The sequence below is a fragment of the Mustelus asterias genome, chromosome 9 (assembly GCF_964213995.1).
Source record: "Mustelus asterias chromosome 9, sMusAst1.hap1.1, whole genome shotgun sequence".
NCBI classification, from domain to species: Eukaryota; Metazoa; Chordata; class Chondrichthyes; order Carcharhiniformes; family Triakidae; genus Mustelus; species Mustelus asterias.
In genome coordinates, this window is record NC_135809.1 from 132,422,261 (window position 1) to 132,435,329 (window position 13,069).

Consider the following 13,069-nt stretch of genomic DNA (forward strand, 5'->3'; position numbering starts at 1 on the left):
AATGATGCCAGGCCTGGAAAAGTGTAGCTATGAGGAGAGATTGGATAGGTTGGAGCTATTTTCCTTGGAACAATGCTGATAGAGGTGGACAAAATTATGAGGGGAAGAGATAGGGTGGACAGGATAAAATTGTTTCCCTTGGTGGAGAATTCTAGAACCAGGGGACACAGATTCAAGTTAAGTGGCAGTAGGTGTGGAGGGGACATGAGGAAGAACTTTATTACGCAGAGGGTGCTGGGTGTCTGGAATTCGCTGTCCGAGTTTGTGGTGGAGCCAGAAACCCTAAACTCTATTAAAAAGTACCTGGATCTGCACCTTCAGTGCTGTAAGCTACAGGGCTATGGGCTGGGTGTAGGAAGGTGGGATTAGAAAGGACACCTGGATGTCCTCGGGCTGGCATGGACAAAATGGGCTGAATGGCCTCCTTCTGTGCTGTAACTTTTCTCTGGTTCTATCACTTGCTGCAAGTTGCTGAGGTGGGCTTCCATCTTTTGCTGTTTCCCCTTCACCCCCTCATTAGCCACACATCAAAGTGCCAGCCGCAGCACCGTCCTTTATTCTGCATCATCACGTGTTTTTCCCACGTGCCAAACTTCCCCCCAAAAAAGCATGTGACAGACTTTTATACCTATGCAATGTTTAACTGCATTGTTCACTAGTTTGTCATTGTATCTGAAAACTGTGCTGATTTTTCAAGATGTGGAGATGCCGGCGTTGGACTGGGGTAAACACAGTAAGGAGTCTAACAACACCAGGTTAAAGTCCAACAGGTTTATTTGGTAGCAAACGCCACTAGCGTTCTGTGAACTCCCACTCACCTGACGAAGGAGCAGCCTGTTCCGAAAGCTAGTTTGCTACCAAATAAACCTGTTGGACTTTAACCTGGTGTTGTTAGACTTCTTACTGATTTTTCAAGTCAACATTTATTTTCACAGAAACATTGAAACTTGCTTCAAGTTTCAGCCTGCTCCGCATTCATCTTGATCATGGCTGATCATCAAATTCAATATCCTGATCCCCCCTTCTCCCTATATCCCTTGAACCCTTTAGTCCCAAGAGTATATCTAATTTCTTCTTGAAATCACACAACGTTTTGGCCTCAACTACTTTCTGTGGCAGTGAATTCCACACATTCACCACTCTCTGGGTGAAGAAATTTCTCCTCACCTCAGTTCTAAAAGGTTTACCCCTTATCCTCAAACTATGATTTAGAATCTACCCTGTTTAACCCTGTTAGAATTTAATAAGTTTCTATGAGATCCCTTCTCTCTTCTAAACTCCAGTGAATATAATCCGAACCGACTTAGTCTCTCCTCATATGATAGACTTCCCATCCCAGGAATCAGCCTGGTAAACTTTCACTGTGCTCCCTCTATAGCAAGGACATCCTTCCTCAGATAAGGGGCGGCACAGTAGCACAGTGGTTAGCACTGCTGCTTCACAGCTCCAGGGACCTGGGTTCGATTCCCGGCTTGGGCCACTGTCTGTGTGGAGTTTGCACATTCTCCTCGTGTCTGCGTGGGTTTCCTCCGGGTGCTCCGGTTTCCTCCCACAGTCCAAAGATGTACAGGTTAGGTTGATTGGCCATGCTAAAATTGCCCCTTAGTATCCTGAGATGCGTAGGTTAGAGGGATTAGTGGCTAAATATATAGGGATATGGGGTAGGGCCTGGGTGGGATTGTGGCCGGTGCAGACTCGATGGGCCAAATGGCCTCTTTCTGCACTGTAGGGTTTCTATGATTCTATGATAAGGACACCAAAACTGTACGCAATACTCCAGGGGTGGCCTCACCAGTTCTGTGACTATGAGTGCACTCTTCAAAATGGTGGGACAACAGAGATTCTGCATCACAGCTGGACCATTGCAAAATATATTTTCCTTGGAGCTTAACATTAAAAAATAGCACTTACTGGCAGTTTAATAAAAGAATTGTCCTGTAACTTTATACGTGAGAGGAAAACATAATGAACTGTATGTTTGAGTATAGCAACCACCAACATCGACGCAGCTTCCTGCCACATAATAAATCATTAATGTGCATACCTTGGCTGATCACCGCCTTCCTGTTCTGACCATCAAGGTCCGCACGCTCGATCACATGATGCTTGGCATCTACCCAGTACATCCTCTGGCCCGCATAGTCAATGGTGAGGCCATTTGGCCAAAAGAGATGGGTATCGGCAATGATTTTGCGGTTAGATCCATCCATGGCTGCATATTCTATCCGAGGAGTGTTACCCCAGTCCGTCCAATAGATCGTCCTGTAAAATGCATCAGATTGACCCGGTTGAGTACATTGGAGAATGTGCCATTTGAGGCCAGATGAAAGCAATTTTTACTCAGGAGCAGAACGAGCGGCACGGTGGCACAGTGGTTAGCACTGCTGCCTCACAGCGCCAGCGACCCGAGTTCAATTCCAGCCTCGGGTCGCTGTCTGTGTGGAGTCTGCACATTCTCCCCGTGTCTGTGTGGGTTTCCTCCGGGTGCTCCGGTTTCCTCCCACACTCGAAAGATTGCGGGTTAGGTGCATTGACCATGCTAAATTTCCCCTTAGTCCTGGGATGCGTAGGTTAGAGGGATTAGCGGGATAAATATGTGGGGTGACGGGAATAGGGCCTGGGTGGGATTGTGGTCGGTGCAGACTCGATGGGCTGAATGGCCTCCTTCTGCTCTGTACGATTTTTCTGATATGTGGGATAGGCGGATTGGCCATGCTAAATTGCCCCTTAGCGTCAGGGTGATTAGCAGGGTAAATATGTGGGGTTGAGGGGATAGGACCTGGGTGGGGTTGTGGTCAGTGCAGGCTTGATGGGCTGAATGGCCTCCTTCTGCACCCTATGATTCCAGCATGATTTTGCGATAATTAAATCAACAAAATAACAGAGGTGGCAAATGAATAATCATTGAGCTTTGAAGCAATTGGTTAAGTCCTGATTTGAACCCGAATGCACCCAGCGAGAATGGGGCAGGTACACAACGTACGACACTCCGGTTTATTCCAGCGATTGGCCACAATGAAGCTACAGATTAGTTAATAGGTTAAAATCAGTCTCTCTGAGAGGATAAAGCTGCTTATTCATCAGTCTCTATTATTCAACCAATGGTTTCAATGTTGGGACGTGTCTGAAGGTGGGGGGAGGGGCACAGAGGAGAAATCAAAACACGAAAAAGCAATGAGATAAAAGTTCATGATGACATTGTAAAAAGGTCATTTGATATTCCGTTGCTGAAATCATCATTTGGGAGCAAGTCATTTGGGAGCAAGTCATGGACAATTACTCTCTGCACGCTGATGAAATTTACAGTACCAAATTTCAAATCACACAAGGTGACTCGCTAAAACTTTCTTTGAATTGATTTGGTTTGATTTATTATTGTCACATGTACACAGTGAGTGTTGTTTCTTGCGCGCTATACAAAGCATATCGTTCACAGAGAAGGAAAAGAGAGAGAGCAGAATGTAGTGTTATAGTCAGGATATAGTTATTGGGGGAACATGGTGGTACCGTGGTTAGCACTGCTGCTTCACAGCGCCAGGGACCTGGGTTCGATTCCCAGCTTAGGTCACTGTCTGTGTGGAATTTGCACGTTCTCCCCGTGTCTGCGTGGGTTTCCTCCGGGTGCTCCGGTTTCCCCCCACAGTCTGAAAGATGTGCTGGTTAGGTGCGTTGACCCAAACAGGCGCCAGACTGTGGCGACTAGGGGAATTTCACAGTAACTTCATTGCAGTGTTAATGTAAGCCTTACTTGTGACTAATTAATAAACTTTTTAGCTAATTAATAAACTTTTTAGTAGAGAAAGATCAACTTAATGCGAGGTCGGCCCATTCAAAAGTCTGATGGCAGCAGGGAAGAAGCTGCCCCTTTGGGCTGTTCCAATTCATTTAAAGGGATGGCATGGTGGCACAGTGGTTAGCACTGCTGCCTCATCTAGCATCAAGGCAGAAATAGCGAGACATCTGGATATAAATTGTCCCATTGGGAAGACGCAGCATGGGTTCATGAAGGGCAGGTCATGTTTGACTAATTTGGTGGAATTCTTTGAGAAGATTACATGTGCAGTGGACAATGGGGAACCTGTGGATGTGGTGTATCTGGATTTCCAGAAGGCATTTGACAAGGTGCCGTACCAAAGACTGCTGCACAAGATAAAGGTGCACGGTGTTACGGGTAATGTATTAGCATGGATAGAGGATTGGTTAACTAACAGAAAGCAAAGAGTGGGGGGTAAATGGGTGTCTTTCTGGTTGGCAATTAGTGACTAGTGGTGTGCCTCAGGGATCAGTGTTGGGACCACAATTGTTTACGATTTACATAGATGATTTCGAGTTGGGGACCAAGTCTAGTGTGTCAGAATTCGCAGATGATGCTAAGATGGGTGGAAGAGCAAAGTGTACAGAGGACGCTTAAAGTCTGCAAAGGGATATGGATAATCTAAGTGAGTGGGCGAGGGTCTGGCAGATGAAGTACAATGTTGGTAAATGTGAGGTCATCCATTTTGGTAGGAATAACAGCAAAATGGACTATTATTTAAATGGTAAAAAATTGCAACATGCTGCTGTGCAGAGGGACCTGGGTGTCCTTGTGCAGGAATCTCAAGGAGTTGGTTTGCAGGTGTGGCAGGTAATTAAGAAGGCAAATGGAATTTTGTCCTTCATTGCGAGAGGGATGGAGTTTAAAAACAGCGAGGTTATGTTGCAGCTGTATAAGGTACTGGTGAGGCCACACCCGGAGTACTGTGTGCAGTTTTGGTCTCCTTACTTGAGAAAGGATATACTGGCACTGCAGGGGGTGCAGAGGAGATTCACTAGGTTGATTCCGGAGCTGAGAGGGTTGGCTTATGAGGAGAGGCTGAGTAGACTGGGGCTATACTCATTGGAATTCAGAAGAATGAGGGGAGATCTTATAGAAACATATACAATTATGAAGGAAATAGATAAGATCGAAGCAGGGAAGTTGTTTCCACTGACGGGTGAAACTAGAACTAGGGGGCACAGCCTCAAAATAAGGGGAAGCAGATTTAGGACTGAGTTGAGGAGGAGCTTCTTCACACAAAGGGTTGTGAATCTGTGGAATTCCATGCCCAGTGAAGCAGTTGAGGCTACCTCACTAAATGTTTTTAAGGCAAGGATAGATAAATTTTTGAACAGTAAAGGAATTAAGGGTTATGGTGAGCGGGCGGGTAAGTGGAGCTGCGTCCACAAAAAGATCAGCCATGATCTTATTGAATGGCGGAGCAGGCTCGAGGGGCCAGATGGCCTACTCTTGCTCCTAGTTCTTATGTTCTTATGTTCTTATGTTCTCATGGTGTCAAGGACTTGGATTCAATTCCGGCCTCGGGTAACTGTCTGTGTGGAGTCCACATGTTCTCCCCACATCTGCGTGGGTTTCCTCCGGGTGCTCCGATTTCCTCCCACAGTCCGAAAGACTTGCAGGTTAGGTGTGTTGGCCAGGCTAAATTCTCCCTCAGTGTCCCCGAACAGGCGCCGGAGTGTGGCAACTAGGGGATTTTCACAGTAACTTCACTGCAGTGTTAATGTAAGCCTACTTGTGACTAATAAATAAACTTTTAAAACTTTTCAATTCCGGCCTTGGGTCACTGTCTGTGTGGAGTCTGCACGTTCTCCCCGTGTGTGTGTGGGTTTCCACCGGGTGCTCTGGTTTCCTCCCATAGTCCAAAGATGTGCAGGTTAGGTGGTTTGGTCATGCTAAATTTCCCCTTATGTTAGGGGGATTGACAGGGTAAATGTGTGGGGATATGGGGATAGGGCCAGGGTGGGATTGTGGTCGGTGCAGACTCGATGGGCCAAAAGACCTCCTTCTGCACTGTAGGATTCTATGATTCTATTCTATGATTCTATGAATGTTTTGAAGAAAACAAATTAAAAATCCTACAGTCTAGCCACGTGTATATTTTAACAGCAAAATTACCCCGAATAATTCTTGTATTTTGTATAACTGAAGATCACTTCCAGTTGCTCGAGTTATTTAAGTTCCTCCTGTTTAGCTGACAGTGGCCATATTTATGCCAATGATTCTGAACTTGGGACTTAAAAATACTCATAAATTTAAACTATTGTTCTGGCTCTGAAGTTACACCGGGGGGCAGGGCGATATTAGTTACAAATGCTTCACAAGTTCCTCTGAAATCGCTCTCTGTCATCCCAACAGATGTATCAACACATTTATTTTAAATGACAATGAACAAAGATAGCAGACCGCTATTTCAGGGAGACGGCATGATAGTCACGCACGAGTGTCTCCATGCATTATTCCGACAACTTGATCAGACTTTGTGGGAGATTGCAGAAAGCGGAGAATGGCATTTTTGCGGCAACCACTGCCCAGCTTGTGAAAGTGTGAGGATGGGTGGAGCGACGCATCTGTCAATAAACTGGACTGGGATTAAATGGGAAACACGGCGTCAGAATAACGTCCACAAAGTGGACCAGGCTGCATGCTAAACCAATCTCGGAGAAAGAAACCACAATGTCAGGACTGTGGGAGCTGTTTAAAAATAGAAAGCCCACATTATAAGAGCCAATAAAAAGAACAGCTGAAGCAGCAACAGCGGGATGGCAAAAAAAAAGTTTTTAAAAAAAATATGCCAAGTTGGGAGAACAAATTAAAATTAAAAAGAGTTAAGACTCCATTCCGAGCCAAGTGCATTATTAGATGAAGATAAGCAGCGTCCCATCACTCAGACGCATTTGTGGGTTCACCTGGGGCTTCAGACACCAGACAACTAATATGATATCAAAGAGTGAGTTTAATTTACCGTGTATGATGCAAAGCCTTTGATTCAGCTCCCCGTGACAGGATCTACCATGTCAAAATGACCTCTGGGATTGAGGCATGCCAAAAACAAAAGTCCTGAATCATCAGAAATAAGTGCTACAAATGAGAATTGATTCTGTGGTTGGAATCTGTTGCTAGGCGCCGCGATTGGAAAGCAAATGTCATTTCACTTGAGATAGATTACTGGTCAAGCTGAAACAGATGGCATCGGTTGTTAACGATGCAGGTGATTGAAATAAGATTCCCGCAGAAACCAATGTCTTCGGCTGGCCTTACCCTTCCATTGGATGTAACGCGATGGCTCGGGGCTTCTCCAGGTTTTGCCAGAGAAGTACTTTTCTCTGCATTCCGTCAAGATTTGAGACCTCGATACGAGACGTCCCGGAGTCCGTCCAGTATAACTTGTCGTGGATCCAATCGATCGCCAGTCCACCTGACAAGAGATGAAGTTTTTTTAAAAAAGTTTATTTATTAGTCACAAGCAAGGCTTACATTAACACTGCAATGAAGTTACTGTGAAATTTCCCTAGTCGCCACACTCCGGCGCCTGTTTGGGTCACTGCACCTAACCAGCACGTCTTTCAGACTGCGGGAGGAAACCGGAGCACCCGGAGGAAACCCATGCAGACATGGGGGGAACACACGCAGACTCCGCACAGACAGTGACCCACGCTGGGAATCGAATCCAGGTCCCTGGCACTGTGAGGCAGCAGTGCTAACCACTGTGCTGCCCAAAGTTTTTCGGGAGGCATTAGAACAAAGAACAATACAGCACAGGAACAGGCCCTTCAGCCCTCCAAGCCCGTGCCGCTCCCTGGTCCAAACTAGACCATTCTTTTGTATCCCTCCATTCCCACTCTGTTCATGTGGCTATCTTGATAAGTCTTAAACGTTCCCAGTGTGTCCGCCTCCACCACCTTGCCTAGCAGCGCATTCCAGGCCCCCACCGCCCTCTGTGTAAAATATGTCCTTCTGGTATCTGTGTTAAACCTCCCCCCCTTCACCTTGAACCTGTGACCCCTCGTGAACGTCACCACCGACCTGGGGAAAAGCTTCCCACCGTTCACCCTATCTATGCCTTTCATAATTTTATACTCAACATTACACAAGCAGCTGTCAGCATCCTCCCCATTCCTGTGACTCAGGAACTGCAAAGCGGTACCTAAATCTCTTTCTGCTGCCACACACACATGTGCATGAGATAGAGCAGAAACATTTCCTTGACTCACATCAGAGTGACTCACACTGCTATAAAAACCAGAAGAAAATAATTGACAGAATATGAAACCTTCTGTCCTCTCCGCGGTTTCAACCATTTTATAATTAACTTGCTGTCATTTCCTCACCAGACGCCAGTGAAAATAAACATCTTAATTCCCCAAAATACTGGATAGATATAGATCAGAAACAATGCAGTTCAGAATTATCTATAAATGTCTTTGCTGGCTTAAGTCAGAAATGTCAACAAAACAAAAATAATGCAGACAAATTTAGAAATTAGAAAATAACTGGTTTTCAGCAAACTACACCCTTCCCCCTGGACCCTGCTGGCCAAAGATTTCAATCGGTTTTAATCAAATTCCAACCACACCAAATGTTCTGGGCTCCGGAGGAAACTTAAATCCAAGGCGTTTTTAAACAGCTCGGGTATTAATAGACACTTTACGTTTCCGAATGCACAGGAGGAACGCGCGGGGCCAAAGTCCGATACATTAGTGATAGATGTCGAGCTGGAGAAAGTTCAGCTTTCTGCCGAGCACAAGGCAGAGAATTAATCGGGTGGCGAATGTTTGTGTGAATGGTTGGTGTCTGCAGTTCAGCTGGTTTTGCAGTCACTGTGTGCATCTGTTCAGAGAGGGAAGCCGTGTCGAGTTGATCATGTCAATGTCATGTCAGTTACATTGTTAAAGTTTGTTAATGTCAATTACATCATTGTGGCTAAGAGAAACAGGTGATGGGTATTAATTGTCTTTGAGGGGATGGCTGGGACACTGGGTTGAGTGACAGGAGAGCGATAAGACTGAACAAGTCAATAAGCTCCCTCAATAAAGAAAAACGCTGTGTCCTGGTTTCGGCTTGGACACAATAACACTTTGCATTTCTTGCCCTTCCATTTGATTATCTCTAGTCTGGGCAGAGTGGCACAGTGGTTAGCACTGCTGCCTCACAGCGCCAGAGACCCGGGTTCAATCCCCGGCTTGGGTCACTGTCTGTGTGGAGTTTGCACCTTCTTCCCCGTGCCTGTGTGGGTTTCCTCCGGGTGCTCCAGTTTCCTCTCACAGTCCGAAAGACTTGCTGGTTAGGTGCATTGACCCGAACAGGCGCTGGAGTGTGGCGACTAGGGGAATTTCACAGTAACTTCATTGCAGTGTTAATGTAAGACTTACTTGTGGCTAATAAATAAACTTTACTTTAGCTTTAAAAGTCTAGTGCAGAGATTCAAAATATGGAGGTGGGGGATTTGGGGGGGGGGTGGGGGGAATGGTGTGAGGAGGCAGAATGTAAAGGAGGTGGCCAAGGAAGAGATGCAACTTCAAGTAGCCAGAAAGGTTGAGTTTGAACTAAGCAAATCTCAGTTGCAGGTTCTTGTAATTTGTAGAAAATGACCCCAGGAATTCTGGTTGGTCTCTAGGTCCAATCAGAGATGTGCTAGTTGCACAATAATTGGTTGCAATGCAGCAGAAAAAGCTCTTACACTTGTTAAAAATTCAGTGGAGAATCTCAGTACTGGGTGATTGATTTTCCAGTTCCAGCCATCCACCAGGTAAGCAATATCCTTTCATAATATTACAGTTTGCCACCAGTTCAGGCAACCACTGTCCTGAATTAATAACTACACTGATTCATTGTTTCAATGTATTCTCAACACTCTAACTCCTGTGGGCTACATAATTGACACCAATGTGATGTTTGATTTTTGATAAAAGCTAAAAACTGAAGACATTGGGAGGAAGGTGTAGACCCGGGTGAGGGAAGTATGGGCAATTCAATCTTCCTTCCTTGAACTTAGGATTCACAATTACTGTCTCTAAAAAAGATCATCAACCGCAAAATGTTTGTGCTGAACTTCATCCTCAGGACAAGAAGCTGACTAAAGTGTCATTGGAACCAAAAATAAACTACAAGATTCACTTTGCATTCCTCAGGACAAACACAAGAATGCCAAATGTCAAACGACCACAACAATTTACAGGAGAAAAGGAAGCTGACTGGTTGGCAAGTCGACTCTGACTGGCCAGGCCGTTGCCATGGAAAAAGCAAGGGGCTCGCCAATAGGCTCCCCAAGCTCCCGGATAATTCAAGAAGGTGCAAGGCTTGAACACATTCCTTTTGTTTGCACAGAACCTTTTGCATAAATTGTTGTGATTGTTTGATACTTGGCATTCGTCCTGATGAGTAGGAGATGAAAAATTTTGACAACATGTATCTCATTTCAGAAATATTCAAGTTCTGCACCATCAAGCAACTGCACTTATTTGGCATCAAGGCAAAAGAATATTGTCTGGCTCACCAATACATTATTGGTTGATTCACGCTATCGGCTAAAGCTAATCCCCCGTCTCTCTCACCACTGTTTTGGAGACTGCGAATCTCCTGAAAAGAGGAGGGGCTCAGATACTACACCCTGGAAATTCTCTGGCTGAATGTCTAAAGACGTCAAGGTCGAAGGTCAAAACTGCCAGAAGGGAGGAGGGGTTTGCTGCTGTTTACTCTACGTGGATAAGATCCAAGGACATCGGGCATCTCACCATCCGTTGGAATGCTGTAGTGCCCTGACCACATCATCAACAATGCCCGAGGAAAGACCATCTGACTATCCACTCTGTCCATACCACTCAATCTTGTAAACCTCTATCAGGTCACCCCTTAACCTCCGTCATTCCAGTGAGAACAAACCAGGTTTATCCAACCTCTCCTCATAGCTAATACCCTTCAGACCAGGCCACATCCTGGTAAACCTCTTCTGCACGCTCTCCAAAGCATCCACATCCTTCTGGTAGTGTGATGACCAGAATTGTACACAATAGTCCAAATGAGGCCTAACTAAGGGTTCTGTACAGCTGCAGCATGACCTGTCAATTTTTATACTCAATGCCCTGACCGATGAAGACAAGTGTGCCGTATGTCTGCTTGACTACCTTATCCACCTGCATTAAGTGATGATAGTTTTAAATGTTCACCGTGTTAAACTGATCTGTACCTGGACTCTCAAGACCTGTTGACACAACTTCCTCCACGTTACTCCCGTTCAGGTTCGCTTTCATGATGCGGTCTAGAGTCACATCAGACCAGAAGACTAGCTCCTTGCTATGGTGGAAGTCCAGGGCAATCGCATTCTCCAGATTGTTGAGTAGGAGCGTGTATTCCGATCGGCGGGGGAGAACTTGGCGAATATCAATGCGGTTTGCAAACAGCAGCACTGGTTCTGGTCCTTAGGATAATAAAAATTACACACACGGACAACGTTAACAGATGCACTTCAGTCAATAGGATTTCAAGAGCCCTCTGAGATTTAATGACTCTCAAACCACGAAAGAATTAGGTTCTGAAGGTCCCTATTGCAAGCTTTGCAGATGTGAATGTGGACAAAGCAGTTTGAATCAATCCAACTTTGCACCCAGGTAGATGGGAATAGTCGCAACCATGGCATGATGGTGACATAGTGGTAATAACACTGGACTGGTAATCCAGAGGCCCAGGCTCTGAAGACATGGGTTCAAATCCCACCACAGCAGCTGGAGATATTGAAATTCAATTCATAGATTAGAACAAAGTCTGGGAATTGGGAAAGTCTCAGTAATGGTGACCATGACCATTGATTGTTGTAAAAACCCACCTGGCTCACTAATATTCTTTAGAATCACAGGATCATAGAATCCCTACAGCGCAGAAGAAGGCCATTTGGCCCATCGAGTCGGCACCAACAACAATCCCACCCAGGCCCTATCCCTGTAACCCCACATATTTACCCTGATTAGCATGGCCAATCAACCTAACCTGCACATCTTTGGGCTGTGGAAGGAAGAAAATCTGCCATGCTTACCTGGTCTGGCCTACATGTGACATGGAGATGCCGGTGTTGGACTGGGGTGGGCACAGTAGGAAGTCTCACAACACCAGGTTAAAGTCCAACTGATTTATTTGGAATCACGAGCTTTTGGAGCGCTGCTCCTTCATCAGGTGTTGTGAGACTTCTTACTGTGGCCTACATGTGACTCCAAACCCATAGCAATGTGGTTGGCTCTTAACTGCTCTCTGAAATGGCCTAGCAACCATTCAATTCAAGGACATTTGGGATGGTCAACAAATGGTGGCCTTGCCAGTGATGCCCACATCCCATGACAGAATAAATAAAAACTTGCATGAAAGTAACAACTTTACCACAGCAAACTGTTCCAAAGAAAGTATTCTATGTGGATGGGGAACATGAACACAGAAGCTGTGCTAGAATTAGGAGAATTGGGAATATAAAAGATTTGTTTCTCTCTGGTTAGATATGGCAACTTTTGAAGCAATTCTATAAGAAATGATTCAGAAAGGGCACTCACCGAGTGCTTTACAGCCTCGTTTGTCAGGCCGCAGTTCGTAGCCCTGGACACACCAACACTGGAATCCTCCCTCTAAGTTGGTACAGCCTTGACTGCAGTATCCATCCTCAGCACACTCGTCAATATCTGTTGGAGTCAGCACAGCGGTTAACACAATACTGGAAATGTATCTCTGTGACACCTACATCATCAAATAACACTCTCGATGTTGAATGATACCGTTTAAAAATGAGGGATCTTCCAATTGAGGTGGACAGGAGAAGGAGTTTTTTTCTCTCAGAAGGTTGTAATTCTTTGGAACTCCCTTACAGAGTGCTGGAGGAAGAGCCAGTGAATATCTTTAAGGCAGAGGTCGATAGATTCTCGTCTAACGAGGGAGACATAGGTTATGGAAGGTGGATATAATAGAACCGTAGAAAAGTTACAGCACAGAAGGAGGCCATACAGCCCATCTTGTCCATGCCAGGCCGAAGACACACTGGTGCCCTTTCTAATCCAACCTTCCTGCACCCAGCCCATAGCTCTGTAGCTTACAGCACTGGAGATGCGGATCCAGGTACTTTTTAAACATGTTTAAGGTCTCTGCCTCCACCATCACCCCGGGCAGCGAATTCACCACACACACCACTCTGTGCGTAAAAAAGTTCTTCTTCATGTCCCCTCTACACCTAACACCTGCCACTTATCCTGAATCTATGTCCACTGGTTCTAGAATTCTCCG

At 45.5% G+C, this 13,069-nt stretch overlaps 1 protein-coding gene across 4 annotated transcripts in view; it reads right to left on the reverse strand.

Moving 5' to 3' along the window:
• The window catches only part of LOC144499002 (low-density lipoprotein receptor-related protein 4-like), a 417,145-nt gene that overhangs the window by 82,237 nt on the left and 321,839 nt on the right, over positions 1 to 13,069 (reverse strand). For all 4 annotated transcript variants that reach the window (XM_078221044.1, XM_078221043.1, XM_078221042.1 and 1 more), the window contains exons 11-14: positions 12,349 to 12,474; positions 11,001 to 11,231; positions 7,076 to 7,232; positions 2,045 to 2,262 (exon numbers count right to left, since the gene is read on the reverse strand). In XM_078221044.1, the coding sequence (XP_078077170.1) occupies positions 2,045 to 2,262; positions 7,076 to 7,232; positions 11,001 to 11,231; positions 12,349 to 12,474 (732 nt within the window). The remainder of the gene's footprint in view (positions 1 to 2,044; positions 2,263 to 7,075; positions 7,233 to 11,000; positions 11,232 to 12,348; positions 12,475 to 13,069) is intronic.